The sequence below is a fragment of the Gekko japonicus genome, unplaced genomic scaffold (assembly GCF_001447785.1).
Source record: "Gekko japonicus isolate JY-2015 unplaced genomic scaffold, Gekko_japonicus_V1.1 scaffold1727, whole genome shotgun sequence".
In the NCBI taxonomy this organism is placed as follows: domain Eukaryota; kingdom Metazoa; phylum Chordata; class Lepidosauria; order Squamata; family Gekkonidae; genus Gekko; species Gekko japonicus.
Window position 1 is genome coordinate 89,290 of NW_015161451.1, and position 18,927 is coordinate 108,216.

Consider the following 18,927-nt stretch of genomic DNA (forward strand, 5'->3'; position numbering starts at 1 on the left):
GGTGTGAGGAGGGGCGCGCAGAACCGCCCCCGCCGGCAAAGACCCCCCCCCCGTGGGTCCGCCTCCTGCCGCGCATCTTTACTCGGGAGCACCGCCGGGGACAGTCCTCTTGCCGCAGAGGCCTCGCGGAGGAGACGTCCCCTCACCTCCAGGGCCACCCTCCTCCCTCGCCTGCCTGCAAAACGCCACCGTCCCTTTGCTCAGCGAGGGAAAGGTATGCGTGAGGAGGAGGAGGCTGCGGGCGAGGCGGGCAGCCCGGTCTCCCACACCCCCAAGCCCCTCGGGGGACGGGCAAGATGTGTGACTGGCCCTAACCCCTCCGGAAGCCAAGCGGAGGGGCTCTGTGGGCGTCTCGGCACAGGGTCTCCTGTCTCGTGTCCGAAAGAGCAACGTGCTCAGCGACTGCACGTGGAACGCCCGGGCGGCAGCTCCGACAGCAGCGAAGCCAAACAGGGCACGGTCAGGACTGCCGGTGCTCCGAGTGGAGGGGAATACCAGCCTGGTGATTTTCAGGCACTGACAAAGCAGGGAAGGAGGGCTCTCCGGCGGCAAGTCCACAGGCTCTCACCACAGGCTCCTATCCACTCCACCTCCTCCTCAGTCAGAGAGGGTTGGAAAGAGGAAGCGCCAAAAAAGCCAACTGCCCCACCCAGGTAGAGGCAATGGGGCAGTCCCTTCTTGTGCTCGACACGGGACACGGCATAAGCGGACTTTGCTCAGACCCAAACAACAAAAACCCACTAAAGCATTTCTGACAGAGAGTCTGTCGTCAGAGCCTTGCAGGAAGAAGGGAAGGAGAGGCGTGCAAGAGGCAGAGGGCACCGTTGTTGGGCGGGCGGGCAGCCTTTGGCGCACACCTGAGAGAGAGAGAGAGAGAGAGAGAGAGAGAGAGAGAGAGAGAGAGAGAGAGAAGAGGGCAAAGGGCCGGGACAGCCTCCGCTTTCTGCACGTTAAAGTCTGACCATTCAGGTTGCAATCACGCAGCTAATTTGCTTCTGCAGCCACACGTAAGGAAGAAAAATGGCCACTGAAGACTGCAGACATGCACAGAGCACCCAGCCAGGTTTGAAGAGAGACAAGAGACAGAAGGTGCAGCGAGAAGAAAGGGCGAATGTTCAGACAGGCAGCTCTGTCTCAATGGCAAGCGTAGTTGCGTTTCCACTCAGGACCTCATGCGTGGGTGTGACGCAGGGTTAGGAGGACACAGGGACACTACTGTAGGATCCTCTGGGACTTAATTTTTTCCTCTCGCCGAAATCGTGGGGAAGGACCAGGAACAACGCAGGTCCCCTAAGCCACGACCCAGCCCTTGGAATCCTCGCCCCCCCACCCCCCGCACAACCTTTTTGGCTCCTGACCATTTGCTAGGTACACCAAACTGATTTTCACCACCAGAAGGTCTAGAGAGTGGCTTTTTTGGGGGGGGGGGGGCTCACGAAGTTGCACTGTGCACCCAGTTCTGCCCACCACACCCTGAATGAGATCAGTGTATCAGATGCGACTGACCGGATCCAAGTTCTTCTTTTCACTAAGTGAGAAGCTTCACTCTGTCGGAAGACAATCCTTGGATCTGGCTCTGTACTTGGTCATAACGTCCCATTTTACTTCCTAACGGGTACTCTTAAAGAAGAGTTTTCCTTGCCTATACTCTGTGGGGCCTGTTTCTATCACTCGTATGACTGGGGCGAGGAGCACAAAGCATTTCACCCTTTTGAAGGAGGCATCTGAACAACGCCCGTGTGCCCGTTCCAGACTGAGCACAGCCAGGGTGTCCTTAGAGATGTGAAGGCCCGGAAAAATTCGGGGAAAAAACGTGTTTTTTTTCTCAGTTTTTTTCCTGAAGCCTTTTTTGTTTTTTCCGAAAAATTGGAAAAATTGAAAAAAGAAAAAAAATTGATTATGGAACATTTTATTTTAAGACAAGGTGTTCAAATATTTCCCAAATCATATCTAATATATATATGGTATCAGATTGATCTAATTTCTGTGCACTGAGGACAAGCAAGTCCTAGGTTACAAACTGAACCCTCCAATGCAAGAACAAGATGCACTTCTTCCTTTAGTTTCAGTTTTGTTTTTGCATAACATAAGAACATAAGAGACGCCAATGTTGGATCAGGCCAAAGGCCCATCCAGTCCAACACTCTGTGTCACACAGTGGCCAGAAATACCAGTGCCATCAGGCGATCCAGCAGTGGGGCCAGGACATTAGAAGCCCTCCCACTGTTGACCCCCCCCCCCAAGCACCAAGAAGACAGCATCACTTGCCCCAGAGCCCCTAGCTATACCTTGTGGCTAATAGCCACTGATGGACCTCTGCTCCATATGCTTATCTAATTCCCTTTTGAAGCCGTCCATGCTTGTAGCACCCACCACTTCCTGTGGCAGTGAATTCCATGTGTTAATCACTCTTTGGGTGAAGAAGTACTTCCTTTTATCCGTTCTAACCCGACCGCTCTGCAGTTTCATGGAGTGCCCACGAGTTCTTGTATTGTGAGAAAGGGAGAAAAGTACCTCTTTCTTTACCTGCTCTTTCCCATGCATAATCTTATAAACCTCGATCATGTCACCCCTCAGTCGTCTTTTCTCCAAGCTAAAGAGCCCTAAGCGCTTTAACCTTTCCTCATAGGGAAAGTGTTCCAACCCTTTTATCATTCGAGTTGCCCTTTTCTGCACTTTTTCCAAAGCTATAATATCCTTTTTAAGGTGTGGTGCCCAGAACTGCACACAGTATTCCAAATGAGGTCTCACCATTGATCTATATAGGGGCATTATTATATTGGCTGATCTGTTTTCAATACCCTTCCTAATAATCCCCAGCATAGCATTGGCCTTCTTTATTGCAGTCACACACTAATTTTGTCTTTTTGCATGTGGGTGGGTATTCTGTTTGAAATAATTGTTTGGATACACTATGTTTTTAATATGCTAGTTGTGATAATTTCATGCCAAGTAAAAATGTCCATAGTCATATTTTATGTTCCTAAAGTAACAGAATGACTTTCAATCTAGAAAAGACAAAAGAAATGCTAATGTAGCATTTTTTCAATTTTTCCAAAAATTTCCGTTTCCCCCCGAAAAAAACCGGAAACAAACCGGGTTTTTTTCCGAGCTTCAAAATTTCCGGAAATTTTACATCTCTGTCCTGCAACTCGATCGGCTTCTGCTCAGAGGTGTTTCCCCTAGATACAATGGGGGCTCTATCACAGTGCAAATGACCCAAACAGTTTTCAGTGAGCGGGAGCCAATGGGCCCTGCTTGGCTGGCACAGCTCTGGGCATCTTGTCAGCCTACGAGCCCACTGGGAGAGAGCGGGCACTGCCCACAAAGGCCACCGGGGCTTCACCCACTCCACTTGATGTGGCGGCCTCTCCTCTCCTCCCTGAATCTCCAAGCTCAGAAAAGTATCCCTTTCAGCAGTGGGTGTCCACCACAAACACCTCTTAAAAGTCCAGCACTCAGGTCTTGCGTCCTGCTAAACTTCACTTAAGTCCAGTCCTGTTCCTCTGCGGCCAGCCCTCCCGTGGCCGGGAACAAAGCGCTGGCAACCCCCTCACTCCCCCTTGGAATGGCTCCACTTCCCCAGGCAGCCTGGCTAACATGCAGCCATGAGACTCTTTGGGGCCTGTGATTAAAAACGTGTTGCCGGAGGGGGGGCGCCATCCACCACCAGGTTTTCAGGATACAAGAGTGTGTTCAGATGTGGCAAGCTGCAAAATCAAACCTGTTCAAAAAGCAACATCCCTCCTGAGGCTGGGCCTCCACCTTGCTGAGCTTTCCTTCCTTTATTTATTAAAACATGTCTATCGCCCTGACCTGGACAGCCCAGGCAAGCCTGCTCTCTCGCCAGTTCTCGGAAGGTAAGCAGGGCCGACTCTGGCAAGTGCTTGGACGGGAGACCCACTTGGAATACCAGCAGTCAGGAGGCGGGGGCAGGCTTTATTCAGCCACCTCCCTGAATATCCTCCAGGCCCCAGTAGGGGTCAGTCACCAGAAGTCGCCATGACTCCCAGGTGCGCACACACACGTGAAAAATACAACCCCCCACAAACCTGTATATCCTGCCTTTCCTTGTGGTTCATGGCAGCTTACAATAATAGTCAAAAAACCTCCCCAGCTAAAACCAAGAATAAATTAGCATGCCACAAACTCCTCCCTGTTCCCCCTCAAACTATGCCTTCCATTCAAACCCCTATGCTCCATGAATCTGTTTAAAGTCACCTAAGCTAGTGGCTATAACTGCAGACTGTGGCCGCATTGCACGAAGAGACACACCTTCTGGAGTCTGCTCTGAATCAAGTGCCCATATTAATTCAGTTTGGTTCACTACCTCCTGCTAGCATTATGAGAGGGCGAATTTTCTCTCTCTTGCTTTTCTGCACATTGTTCATAACTTTATATACACCCCCCCCCCCATTATGTCCTCACAGAGATAGATCTTGTTTCTAAACTAAACACCCTCAAGCGTTTCACATGGAACCTTTCGGGGACCTGACTGCCTTTTACTGCATCTTTTCCAGCTCTATAGTAGCCTTTTTATGGGGGGGGGGCACTGCTCCAAATGCGGCTGCACCATGAAGTTATATAAAAACCACTGTGATAACGGCCACCTTATCGTCTAACCCTAACCTCTCCTGATACCTTCTAGCCTGCCCTTTTCACCCCCCCCCCGATGCCCCCCAAAGCGGCATTCTCCATTTTGACGTGTTTGGCCACGACGACCCCAAGTCCCTTGCATTTCAGGCCCTGCCGGTGTATCATTTATCACGGCATCCATCTGTCGTGGGGTAACTGAGTCTAAGGCGGCAGTAAGTAACCCACACTCACCCCTTTGTCTCCTCTTGCCTTAGAATTAAATTTCACGGTTTTCAAACGGGCTCGTTCTTTCTTCTCCACCCTGCCAGGGAAATGCAAGAAGAAAACAGGTGTGACTTCACACGGGGGTCCCGGCTGCTGCTGGCCAGCTCTTCTTGGGCCACCCTGAGAGAAGAGGGATTTTGCCCCGGCCTCGTAACGCGTGTTTCTGCATGAAGGGGGAAACTGGCTGACACGGGGAAGCAGAGAGGCCGCGGGGACCCCTGCAATGCCCTTCCAGGAATTTAAGCGTCTATGCCAAAGAGATTTAGGGCTTAGGGTTCATACGATGGGGATGGAGAACCTGTGAGGGTTCAGTGGCACACAAGCACTTATTGCTTTATGAAAAGTCACTCTGATGACTCTTGGGAGATATGAGAATTTTCATTACAGCGTATCAAGAAGTGCCTTTTGAAGCAGGGGAACTTGTAATTGTCGAACTGGGCAGAGGTTTGTGCCTTTGGGTACCATTTAGAGGTTCACTTGTAACCGACCATTGTTTGTGTATCTGTAACATTCACAACCCGCCTAAGTCCCTGGTCCTGATCCCCCAGGGGAGGGGGCCCCCTGTGGCTTCCTCAGAACGGGAGAAGGGGGTGTTGCAAGGGGCAGGGAGCTTCCAGTACCTCCAGTGTGTGTGTGTGTGGGGGGGGGGAGGCAGCACAGCAGGGGGGCATCGTCCTGTCCTGGTGTCCTGCCGAGGCGGGTGAGGCTTCCGTACCTGCGCTTGCTTGGGATCACGCCAACCTCGTCGCTTTCGCCACCGGGCATGACCAGCCGTGCCTGCCACCACTCATCATCAGAAGCATTGAGGACGTGCAGGATGTCACCAAACCGGAAGTTCAGCCCCTGGCTGGGGAGGCCGCTGTCTTTCGTCTTGTCATAGTCAAAGAGGGCTCTGGAGGAGGCAGAAGGGAAAGAGGAGGAAAGGGCAGTTTTATTCTTCCCTTGATCCCAAGGAGCACACAGGATTAGCATAGCAATGACACTTTTTTTTTTAAGAACAAATTTTTATTAGGATAATACACATTTCACATCTATCACATTCCTTTTATATCCCTTTCTCTCTAACTCCCCACCCTTTTGTTGGCTTCCCACAGCTTTCCAACCACCAGTTCATTTATTGTATTTTCACATACTTATAAACCATTATTACATAACTATAGGTAACTTATATTCCAATTCTACCTTTAGTCGTCTCATTCTATTCTATTTCTATAATTTCAATAATTTTCAAAGCAAACCAAATTGTCTTTCACATCCCAGTATTTCTCTAAGTAGTCCTTAAAATCTTTCCAATCTGCAAAGAATTCTTCTGCTTCCAGCTCCTTACGTTTCCTTGTTAGTTTGTCCATTTCAGCCATAAAAAGTAACTTATTTATCCATTCTCCAACCTCTGGAATTCTATCTTGTTTCCAACTTTGGGCATATAACATTCTAGCACAGCAGTGACACCTTGACGGAGAAGCACACTTGAACCAGGGGGGGAGGGGGGGAGGATGATGGGGAGGCGACTAAGCTGGTATGTGTGTGTGTGTGTGGGGGGGAGAACAGCACATGGCCTCATCCCTCGCGCTGTGCATCTCCTCTTCTGTTCATGGCATGATGAGAGTCAGAATTGAACTGTGAGAGTCTTGCTCTTGTAAGGCACTCGCCAGCCTCCTTCCAGACAGCCCCCAAGGAGGGAAATTCCTAAGCCTCACCCGGCAACTTTATCTTCCAATACTGGCAGCAACTTCAAGCACTGTCCTTATTTATTAATCCAAGGAGGGTGTCCCTACCGAGAAGACAGTCGTCTCCCTCACAGCCTCCCGCCATTCGTCAGATGGTGAGGCCACACAGACCTCTCACGATTCCTCCGCGGCCTGGGCAGGTGTGTCTGAAGGAGACGGTCTTCGAGGCACCATGGCCTCAGACTGCTGCGGCCTGGCTTTGGAGTCAACAACAGACACTTTCGACTGGTCCCCAAAACTGGCAGCCAGTGCAGAGGGAACAAAACAGGAGTGAGAAAGAAGCTTCTGTCGGTTTGCCCTTGCCAGCCATTTGGCAGCCATGCCCTGTACCAGCTGTCTCCAGGCAGAGCTCAAGGGGCCACTTCACGCAGAGTACGTTCTGACACACAGTGCAGCCTGGATAGCACCGAGGGACAATGAACTGTGGCCAGACCCCTCCTTGACAGGAATGGGAGCCAGTGGCCAATCAACTGTAGCCAGTTAACGGAACTGCTGGCTGTGCGGGAGCAGTGATGGATCCAAGAAACAGGCCCAAGCAGTGGACCTGCATCTTTCAAGGGGAGCGCAACCCCATTCAGTGAAGGTACCACACTCATTGCCAAAGCAGTCATGTTTCTGAGGAGGAGCATTTTCATCCCGTCTGGAGATTCAGCTACCCCTCCATCCCTTAGGAGATGAGCCACCCCAAAACACAGACGTTTCATCTCCTGTCGGCCTTCCCCCAGGATTTAGTTTAAAAACTGCTCTGCCCCCTTTTTTATTTTAAGTGCCAGAAGCCTGGTTCCTTCTTGAGACAGGTGGAGGCCATCTCTTTTGTACAGGTCCTGCTCGTTCCAAAAAGCACCCCAGTGCCTAACAAACTTACACCCTTCCCCCCACACCATCATCTCATCCAAGCATGGGGACTATTAATTTTTGCCTGTCTAGCTATCTATCAGAAGACCCTGATGCTGGGAAAGATTGAAGGTCAAAGAAGACGGGGACGGCAAAGGATGAGATGGTTAGACAGGGTCATCGATGCAACGGACATGAAGTTGAGCAAACTTCAGAGGATGGCGGAAGACCGGAGGGCCTGGCGTGATCTGGTCCATGGGGTCGCGAAGAGTCGGACTCGACTGTGCGACTGAACAACAACAACAGCTGGCCGTGCATGTGGAACAGGTGATCTTGGGAGGTCCTGGCCTTGAGTCTCCTGCCTAGCAGCCTAAATTTTTCCTCCAGGACCACATGACTGCATTTCCCCACATCGTTGGTGCCACTCTCCTGAGTGGTGGGAAGGGTTGCAAGAAGCCATCACTCTGGGCAAAAAGCTCTCCACCAACATCAGCTCCATCTCGGCTGGCCTGCCCTTCAGTTCAACGAAATCCTCAGTCTGCCAACGGCTGCCTCCAGACACCTGGTCACAACCGCCACTGCTTCCGTGGCAGCCTGGTGAAAATTAGGGAGGACTGACCCGGGGCTCCTCCACGGCGTCTTCAGGCGAGACTCAATGACACTAAACTCCCTCAAGGCCCCAGACCACAGAAGAACATCAGAAGAGCCCCGGCTGGGTCAGGCCAGGGAGGGTCCATCCCGTCCAGCCTCCTGTCTCACACAGGGGCCTCAACCAGCTCCTCTCGACGGCCAACCACAGGGCAGAGAGGCCGAGGCCTTCCCCTGACATTGCCCCCTGACTCTGGCATTCAGCAGTTTAGTGTTTCTGGATCTGGAAGTTCCCCTCAGTCTCCCTGGCCAGTAGCCACTGATAGACTTGTCCTCCATAAATCTATCTGCTCCCCTTTTAAATGTGTCTGTTTCTGTGGCCAACTTCAGAGCTATCTCTGGAACAGTCAGTTACAACAACCACACAGAAATTCCAGAAGTCAGCTCAGTCCCTGAGAGACCACCACCTCCCCCACTTCCATGAGCAGTCTCTCGGTCTACGCGCCAAATCCTAATGGCAGGGGCTGTTCCTTCTCCTGAGGTGCAACCAATCACAACAAGAGAATCTTACTGAAGCCAGACAAAGCCACGTTATATCAAAAAGCATCTCTTATTCCGAGTCCTGCAAGCAGGATGGCAAAGGTGATCAAGGTCTTACAAAGAACATCTGTCCTCCTGAACACCATCCAATCTAACAACAGGCTGTTACCTGACTCACCTGATTAAAGTAGGAAACGGGCTCACCTGACATAGAGGGACCTCTTCTGACTGGTTCGCAGGGACCCAGATCCTGAACTGATGCTGCTGTTCATCATTTGCTCTCGCAAGTCATGTATTTTAGCCTCAAAACGGCTGTATTCTGCAAAAAAATACGGGTGGGAGGGCAGAGGAGGAGAGAGTAACAGTTCAGAGCAATTCAGGAACTTAAAAACTACCTGCCAGTTGTTGTAACTCCTGCTGTCTGCTGCTGATAGCTTAGATTGTGTGGCAACACTGAAGCCTCTCTCTCTCTCTCTCTGGAATGACTCTGATACTTTACAAATCTATCTGTCTTGATATCTACATATTACATTTCCAAATGAAATGCCCAAAGTCACACGTGGAGGAATGTGCTTGCAAGTGCTCCTGTTCCCTCTTTGGTTCAAGAGCTCTTAAAAGCCTCATGACCTTCCCAGGTTTACACCCACTGATGCCACCACTTTCACTTATTCCTGGAAGGTACCAAACCCTCTTTGGGCAGCAACCGCTGCCAAGTCTATTCCCCTTGACAGATCTGTACCTCTAGCACTCTGTTGAAAGGTGTTGCCTAGTGGCTACACCTCTTGCTTTGCTCACGCCAGCTGGTGTGGGGATGGTCTACTGCCCTTGTGCCCCTTAAGGACAGGGCGTTCACGTGCTACCCCCCCTCCCCTTCACTCCTCTTTGGAAAGCAGGGCTGGACAGGACTGCGGTGGTCACCGAGACCAGGCTTCCGGTAGAAAGACCCGAGTCAGACTGAGGTGATGAGAGAGGAGGCCCTAAGACGGATACTCAAAAACTGATCAATCACCAGGCCCGGATGGCATACAGCCAAGAGTTCTGAAAGAACTCAGATGTGAACTTGTGGATCTCCTGACAAAAATATGTGATCTTTCCTCAAAATCAGCCTCCATTCCTGAGGACTGGAAGGTAGCTAATGTCACTCCCATCTTTAAAAAGGGTTCCAGAGGAGATCCAGGAAATTACAGGCCAGTCAGTCTGACGTCGATACCGGGTAAATTGGTGGAAACCATTATTAAGGAGAGAATTAGTAGGCACAGTGACCAAAAAAACCTATTGAGGCAGACACAGCATGGGTTCTGTAAGGGAAGACCTTGTCTCACCAACCTGTTAAGTGTCCTTTGAGGGGGTGAACAGACGTGTGTGGACAAAGGGGGGGGGGGAGAAGCTCCCGGGGCCACTTCCTCTCAGCCTCACCCGCCTATCCCGCTACTGCACTGAGTAACCTTTATTCATTGGTTTATTAAGATATTTACTCTCCACCTTTCCCTTTTGCCTCAAGGCTCACCTCTTCCTCCAGTCGAAGAGAGATCTCCTCCACTTAAGGGCTACTCAGAGAATGGCTAGATCCACCCACCCCCCCACTAGCAGTGAACTAGATGGGGTAGAAAAGGGGAAGCCCCCGCACGTGGGGAGGGAAAGCGGAGGATGGCTCCTCCCCCCTTATCCGCACACTCTTTTTGGTGCAAGAATCAGCCCAGCCTTAGCTCTTCTGAAGCTTGTTCACACCTCCCTGCACAAGAATCGGATCCCAGAGAAGATACTCTGGGGCCCACTGAAGCACCACAGAGCCACCTACCTTCTGGGCGGTACTGGGCCACGATGGTGACAGCCTGCCCGGCATTCTTCAAGGCGGCCGCTGCCTCTTCATGGGTTGCCGCTTTGAGGTCGACGCCATTCACCTGCAGAAGCAAACGCAGGAGGACAGGGGAAGGTGGATTCCACAGAGCTATAAAGCTGGAGTCTCCTCAGCTGGAGGGAGACCAAGTCCCTCCTGGGCAGCTCCAGCCAGCCACCTGTCCCCCACGCACAAAAACAAGGCGGCATCACCAGCCAGTCCATGCCCAGAAGTCACAAGCAGTCTGATATGGGGGGGAAGCATCCCTTCGCAAACAGTTTGTCTCCAGGGGTGGCAGGCAAAAAATCAACACGGGCAGGCAATCCGAGATACGCTACTTAGTTCATGCCCACCCCTGGCCAGTAAGCACCCCTTCAATCAAGAAGGTCTCCCACCAGGATTGCAAGAAGGGCGCGGGCTCCGATTCCAGAAGCTGGGGGGGCGGCCACTCCGGTGGCTTCTCCGGGCCCCTCCCTGTTCTAAGACGGAGGGGGCGGTAGGGAGCCGAAGCGGCAGATGCTCCAAGCTATTCAGGACTGTGCAGATCAAAACCAGCACCCTGAACGGTGGGTGGGCAGGATGGCCGAGGAAGCCAAAGGCACAGAGGTCCACGGCCATCAAGACTGTGCTGCTGTATTTTGCACGGGCTGAAGTTTCTATAAGAGGCTCAAGAGACACGCCACCCCACCCCACCCCGCCCAACCCACGGCATTATGGCTGCCTTGCTTGAACAGTTATAGAGGTGCAAATACCAGGTACAGACCTGAAAGAAGAGACCCCCCCCCCCTTTTTTTTACAAGCTCTGGACTTCTAAATCCACTGGCATTCCAAGCCTAAGTAACCACAAGAAGCCAAACACATTATCAGGCCCACAGCCTCCGCAGCTCTGGTTCAGATACAGGACTGAGGTCCATATCCAGGCAGCACACTTTCCAACCAGACGCAAAAACCGCCACTCTCTAACTTCAGGTCCCTGCTTCTGGCCCACATAACCCTCCCTTGTCGACAGTATCTACATTTACACAAAAGAATGAACACACACACACGCACTAGCCAGCCGGCCACATTCTGCCAGTGTGACTGAAGGGACCAAAAACACACCAAAAGTGCTTATTTGTCCCATTTCCATCACCGTACCGAGATTATGCGGTCGCCTTTTCTGAGCTCGCCACTCAGATCTGCAGGTCCCCCTGCGAGGATGAAAGAGACAAAAATCCCTTCTCCGTCTTCCCCGCCCACGATGTTGAAACCAAGACCTGTGGATCCTCGATGGAGCACCACCTTCCGTGGTTCCCTGAAAGACAGAAAGGGTCCCGGCCATTGGCCACCACTTCTGCAAACCAGGCTTTGCTTGCAAACAACCTGTGACACTGAAGGATGCCAGGGGCACGCCAGCAGCCCTGTTCCCCAGCTGCCCCTGCAGGCTCACTGGCCAAGCTTTCCCAGTCTGAGGCCAGCTCAGTGGAGAAAAGCAGGTCGACTGCCCCGCAGAGCCTCCCAGAGGGAGAGCACTGTCCGCCAGGCCAGGGGGAAGCTCTTCTACGGAACCCAGCACAGTGGGGCCAGTGCCTCTGACACAGTGAGCTCATTTACAAAATCTGACGCAGGAATCGATTGTTAAGCTGCCACCGGATTCCTGTTTTGCTGCGACAGACAATTATGGTGACCCACCCAGAATTAAGCTGGAGGAAGGAGGCTGAAAAAAGGGGTTCAGTCTTGCTGAGAGAAACTGGAAGGCACCTGCCATGGCTTACAGCAAGAGCCTGCGTGGCACAAGAAGGGGAAGAGCTCAGAACAGCTCCGGGGAAGAGCTGCGGCTCAGGATAAAGCAGCATACCATGTGTCCCTGTGTGCAGGTATGTCAGGCCTGTGTTCACAAGCCTGCTCTGCCCTGACCTCATGAGGTGACCTCGGACCCCGACCCCTCAGCCTACTCCTCACATGCTCATTATGAAAAGACACGGCTGGAGAAGGAACAGCACGTGCCACACTGAGCTCCTTGGCAGGGGACAGAAATCACAGCTAATTTAGCGCATTGTTGTCACAGATGCAATGTGGGCACAGCGTCTCCCCTACCTGGTTATCTCGTCATCTCCAAGCATCCCCTTGGGAACAGGAGAGTATCTTCCTGGTGACGCAGGTGAGAGGGACGGTCCGAGGTAGGCTGACGGGCTGATATGGTTGTCGATAGGTGGAGGAGGAGACGCTGCGGAGGGGAGAGACGAGGAAAGGCAAGTGTCACAGAGGTGCAGGGAGGAAACTGTGCCCCGGCAGACATCCACCTTTCTTCCCCCGTCACCCCTTCACTTCAAGTGCCGGAGTTAGGACAGACCAGGGCAGCCGGCCTGAGGCAGACGACCCACACACCCTCCCCAGTTCCCTCCCCCACAGACCGCCCCCTGGGACACACGGGGGAAGGGGCGCGTTCCTTCACCAGAAGCACAGCTTGCTCGTGAGACCCCTGACTCCGATCAGACTGTCTTGTGCTTTTAAAATACAAATGATAATAGTGGTAGCGGCAGTGGTAGTACTGCTCCCGATGTTAACAGTGTGTGTGTGTGTGTGTGTGTGTGTAGCTTTGTTAATGGGCATCTCTGGTGAATGAGGGTTCCTGGCTAACCAAGCTTTTCCTGGGTATGCAGCTGACTGATTCAGCTGGCAGGTTGGTTAACTGAGCTGTACTATAAACCAAAAGATTGCTGCAAGTGTGCACATACAAATAAATGAATTTACACAAAAGTAAGTCAATCTTCACTGAAGATGATATTCATGATGTGTCTTTTATATTCAACAGATGAACAGGTGGACAGAAGACAGACGAAATTGTATGTATTATCCAAACATTGTAGTTTTATACAGTATCCCACTCTTTGGAGGGTTTTATAGATGTTATTGTAATTGTATGTTGACAGATTGAGAAAGACACTTCGAAACGGGCATTTACTCGAGAAGTTCGTCTGTCTTCTGTCCACCTGTTCATCTGTTGAATATAAAAGACACATCATGAATATCATCTTCAGTGAAGATTGACTTACTTTTGTGTAAATTCATTTATTTGTATGTGCACACTTGCAGCAATCTTTTGGTTTATAGTACAGTTTTGTATTGCTGTTCCCCTAGGTATTTGTGGTTAACTGAGCTGACAAGTAATAAAAGCTTTTACTGTATTTTGGAGGAGATGCCTCCTGAGGGCACCTGGTATTTTTGGCCACTGTGTGACACAGTGTGTTGGACTGTGTGGCGGAACGGGGACCCGCCCTCATCCCTGGGAGACTGAGGTGCCGTCCTGTGGCTCGCAGGCCCCTGTTTTGGCCTTCCCACCCTGCCTGGTGGGACTATTTCTCTCTTCGCTAAACGCTGCCACCCCTCACTGAACTGAGTTACTGCCTTCCTTGAGGGAAAGTGAGACCCCTCTGGCTAAATCCCCCACCTTGGGAAGTGGGTACCTCGATCTTTGGGCACCCCCTGGAGACTTGGCAACCCCTCAGATCTAGGCCCGTTTGTGTTCCCCGGCCTCCCTTTGCCCCTGGTAACGTGCAGAGCGGGGAGGACCCTGTGGTTAAGGCACACCAGGCTTTTTAAACTCAAAAAAGGAAGATTTATTGAACAATATACATTTTGGGCACGGAAAATAAACACCGGCACTTCAACACAACCAGGGCACAGACAATAAACAGGATGGAAACGCAGGTCCCCTGTCCCTGTCCCTGCCCACACCCACCCCTCTCTCTCTACCCCTTCAGTGGGTGGTGGCCCCTCAGGCCCGGATTTGTGTCCCCCCCCCCCTTGTTGTTGTGGAGGGAAACCCCCGCCCTCCTCCTCCTCGGGACTTGGCCACCAGCCCTGCCCCCCTCCTGGCTCCCCACCACGGCCCATGGTAGCCTGGACGGCCCTCGGAGGAGTCCCTGGCTTGCAGGAGCCCCACCCGCGCTCCCCCTGGAACTGGCCCAGGTCCACGCTGAAGACTGGGGCTGAGACTGACTCTGTTTCCCCCTCGGGAGCCAAAAAGCCACTTTCTCCTTGGCCCCGCCCCTGGGGTGTGTCCCTCTTTTCCCGCTCTTTCCCCTCAGGGATGCTGGGAAGTGTAGGCAGGGAGGTGTGGCCGCCCCATGGCTCCCTATGGAGTACACCCCCCTCCCACACACACACATGTCAGGAACTACCAGGCTGGCGTCCATTTCAAGGCCTGGCAGCCATCCCGTCACAGACGCCATCCTCATGGGTTTTTAATTCAGGTCTTTAGTGTTATGAAGTTGTCAGTAGAATGTTTATGTTTTATATGTTTTTATGGCACGACACCCCCATGTACAGCGCCCAGAGCCCGGCGTAAGCGGGGATAGGGCGAGAGGATGGTGATGGTGGTGATGATGGTGATGTCTCAAGTAGGTTTCCCGTGTTTCCGTGGCCTGTGCACCCTCGTCCCGTAGAAGGTACTCCCTCTAGAGCGGTGCCTGTAGCGATCACGGCGTGTCAGTCGCAAGGAGGCCTGGCCCGGGTTCCTCCCCGCGCACTGCTCAGTTGGGCAGCTCCTCCCGCCTGCCGGACCAGAGAGGGGTCAGGGAACAGGCGGTGTGTGTGTGGGGGGGGGGGGCACTACTGAGGGGAAGACTCTGAAGCCTGCTTCACGGGGGGGGGGGGGAGACACAGGGGTCCTGCGCCCTCACCCCCCCCCCACCCCCACCCACACAAAGGCGGCCTCTGAGCGGACCCGACTCTCCCTTGCTCCCACAGGGGCCACTGGGCTCAACTGGGGTGTGTGTGTGGCCTGCTGGGGTCAAAGGGGGACATCCTCACCTGGCACCAACGGATTCCATTGGTCTGGGGGGGGGGGGGGGAGGAGGAGGAAGAGGAGGGATTTATACCCCATGGCCCTTCACTACCCAAAGGAGTCTCAGAGCGGCTTACAGACTCCTTTCCCTTCCCCTCCCCACAACAGACAGACACCCTGTGAGGTAGGTGGGGCTGAGAGAGCCCTGACAGAAACGGCTCTTTTCCAAGGACAGCTCTTATGAGAACTAGGGCTTGCCCAAGGTCACACCAGCCAGGTGCAAGTGGAGGAGGAGTGGGGAATCAAACCCGGTTCTCCAAGATTAGAGTCCGCGCCCTTAACCACGACACCAAGCTGGCTCTCCTTGGTTGTGTGTTCACAAGCCGATGACTATATTCTGGCACAAACTTCGCTAGAGCAGAGTCCACGTTGCCATATTTATCTGATGGAAGATCCTGGGCTTTGGCCCATGAAAGAGTAAACCAGAATACTTTACTAGGAATACTCATCTTTGGTTTAATACTCCATATGCAATCCCTCTTTCTTCCTCAGCAACGTTAAATCATAACTCGGAATTGTGAAAGCGTTTCTCTCGCCAGAAACTTTGTGGAAAGCGGAAATCACTGAGAGCCTCCCCCAGTCTGAGCAGACAACGCTTGAGCTTCATGGGCCAACTGTCTGATTCCACCTAAGGCAGCCTGATGTGTCCATCTGTCCCAGCAGCTGGATTAGCTGCACTGCTGCCGCTCCACCCTCCGCCATCCTGCCAGGACTGCCCCGACTGAGGCGCTGCAGAATTATGCCTGGAGTGGCAGGACCACCGGAACTGAGGAAGGGGCCACGTGGGGACGTCCTGGGTCTGCCACGGCCTTCGCTGGCGGTTTGTGGCGCCACACCTATGCACTTCAAAACTGATGGGCCTCTGCTGCATGTTGCTTTGCTGCTGTTAAAAAACCAGTCCCAGTCCTGCAGCAAGACCTTCTTGAGGCTCTGGACTATACACCGCTCCCTGCTCCTCCCTGTTCCCCTACCAAGGATCCCACTTTAAACAGGAGAGCCTGGTTGATTTTTAAAACCCCCAAGCCCAGCAGCACCTTCAAAGGCCAGCAAGACTCCTCCTTCTCTTTGACCCCTGGGAATCTTGTCTGTCCTTGAAGGTGCCTCTGGACTCCAGCCTTGGGCTTCCGCTGCAGACCAGGCACAGCTGCCCACCTCCAAAGGGTGGATTCTGTTTGTGTGTGTAAACGTATCAAGGTAATTCTCATACACCAAGTTGTGCTGTGAACAGTGGAAGTAAAAACATTTTGTCCTTTCCTTGACTAGAGGTGTTTTTACACACACACACACACAGTTGTTGTTGTTCAGTCACACAGTCGAGTCCGACTCTTCGCGACCCCATGGACCAGATCCCGCCAGGCCTTCAAAACAAATAAAACTTACCATTGGTGACGTCTGGAGGAGTGTAAGTATCGTTTATGAACAGGCTGGTGGGTTTTGCCACTTTCAGATAAACGCAGTCCGAGGTGTTCTTTAAGGCAGTGACTGCTTCTTCATGTGTGACTTCTTCCAAACAGACGCTGTTTACCTGGGGGGAGAGAGAGCGCCAAAGTCACAGGGATGGAGAGGACTGTAAGGTGACCAAGGGGACGTGCCGGCTGCTAGCCATATTAAGGGGGAAAGTATGAGGTGGGAAACTGGCAAGGGACGCAGTAGAGCCTCTCCATGCCCAAGGCGTGAAATGGCAGAGTTTTTACTGCGGAAAATGTGGGGCCATTACTCACACCAGAGCTGCTGTCTTTGGCAAAGGCAATAGCAACACATTAGCTCATAGACAACGTCATCCTGTTCTTACAGCACTGTCTTCTACTTTTGTAATTCCAATTTTTGCAATGTTTACGATATGTCTAATACCCTTTTCTTTTTGCATTGTTTTTTCTATCTTTCATAATCCCAGTCCTTTTGCATTGTTTGCTGGGTTTCTTATGCTCTCTGATTGCAAGAGCCAGCATGGTACCGTGGTTACGAGCAGTGAATTCTAATCCGAAGAGCTGGGTTGGACTCCCCACTCCTCCACGTGAAGCCTTCTGGGGTGACTTTGGGCCAGTCACAGTTCCCTCTGAACTCTCCCAGCCCCACCTACCTCACAAGGCAACTGTTGTAGGGATAGGAAGGGAAGGCGACTGTGAACTGCACTGAGACTCCTTAAGGTAGAGAAAAGCAGGGTATAAAAACGTACTCTTCTTGTTTGTTTGTTAGGGTTATCTTTCAGCTATGCTCCTGCAGAGTGCAAGGGGCTGGACTGGATGACCTATAATTCTACGATTAAACAAATAAGCTTTGTATCCAACCTGTAGCTGGGTCTTTTTTTTTTGGTCACAAAACTTTTATTTTTGGATATAATATCACATTTAACATTTATTTTCCCTTCACAAATACCCACATTTCCCTTCCCTCCCTCCCTCCCTCTCTAATGGCTTCCCGCAGTGCTCTACCCTACTTCTCTTTACATTTCTTATACTTATTTCAACATTCTAAATTCCATTACTAGATAACATTTCTGTCAATATTGTTCTAAATACAATAAGCTACGTTTAACATCCCAGTTTTCCTCTAGGTAGTCCTTTAAATCCTTCCAGTCTTCAAAAAATTCTTGATCTTCTTTGTTATTCAACTTTCTTGTTATTTTGTCCATTTCTGCCATAAATAACACTTTTTGTATCCAGTCTGAGATTTCTGGCGTTTTCTCGTTTCCAGCATTGTGCATACACCATTCTTGCCGTTGTTATCAGGTACCAAAACATAGTCTTTTTTTGTATATTTAACTCTTCTATTTTCAATCCTAGCAATAAAATCTCTGGTTCTTTTTTAAAACTACATTTGAACATTTTCTGCATTTCAGCTTGTTTTTTAAAATTTTATTTTTTCAGTTTTACATTTTGTGATATAAGTACTCCTCTCATTACTGCTTTATATGCATCCCATACTACTTGTATGGACGTTCCTTGATCCAAATTCTGTTGAAAGAATAATTGAGTCTCTTTCCTTAATAGGTCCAATGTTTCTTTCTTATCCAACAAGTCTTCATTAATTCTCCATAAAAATTGTTTGTCCTTTTCTATCGATTTCCATATCATCGGGTTATGATCCGAATAACTTCTTGGCAATAATTCAATTTTATGTGTCTTCAGAACTATCTCTTCTGTCATCCAAATCATATCAATCCTGGAAAAAGAACTATGTATGTTAGAGTAGAAGGTAAAATCCTTAACAGTCGGGTTCTACTTTCTCCATACATCCTCCAGTTTTTCTTGTTCTATCAACTTAAAAAACTTTTTGGCAGTTTCCCACTTTTTTCATCTCCTCTGCTAGACTGTCTGTCCAATTTGTTGTTCACCGTGCCGTTAAAGTCTCTGGCCAATATTGTTTGTTCGTAACTCCATTGATCTAGATGCTCCATCAAGTCTTTGAAAAAAATTTCTTTCGCTCCATTGGGTGCATATACATTCACAATTAAAGTTTTCTTTTGATGCAATACAGCCTCCACCCCTATAAATCTTCCTTCTGAATCCTTAAAAATTTCTTTCGGTTGAAACTCTTTCTTCACATAAATTACAACTCTTTTCTTTTTCAAGGATAGGGAATAAAATTCTTCTCCAAGTGATTTGTTAATTAAAAATTTAGAGTCCCGATGCTTAATATGAGTTTCTTGCAAACAAATTATGTTACACTTTTGTTTTTCTATCCAATGTTTGACTCTTCTTCTTTTGTTAGGT

General features: G+C 50.8%; 1 protein-coding gene across 4 annotated transcripts in view; it reads right to left on the reverse strand.

Moving 5' to 3' along the window:
- Positions 1 to 18,927, reverse strand: part of DLG1 (discs, large homolog 1 (Drosophila)) — a 137,848-nt gene that overhangs the window by 18,845 nt on the left and 100,076 nt on the right. For all 4 annotated transcript variants that reach the window (XM_015429078.1, XM_015429076.1, XM_015429077.1 and 1 more), the window contains 7 exons: positions 16,595 to 16,739; positions 12,463 to 12,592; positions 11,524 to 11,680; positions 10,348 to 10,450; positions 8,754 to 8,868; positions 5,576 to 5,752; positions 4,828 to 4,897 (listed from right to left, as the gene is read on the reverse strand). In XM_015429078.1, coding sequence (XP_015284564.1) covers positions 4,828 to 4,897; positions 5,576 to 5,752; positions 8,754 to 8,868; positions 10,348 to 10,450; positions 11,524 to 11,680; positions 12,463 to 12,592; positions 16,595 to 16,739 — 897 coding nt within the window. The remainder of the gene's footprint in view (positions 1 to 4,827; positions 4,898 to 5,575; positions 5,753 to 8,753; positions 8,869 to 10,347; positions 10,451 to 11,523; positions 11,681 to 12,462; positions 12,593 to 16,594; positions 16,740 to 18,927) is intronic.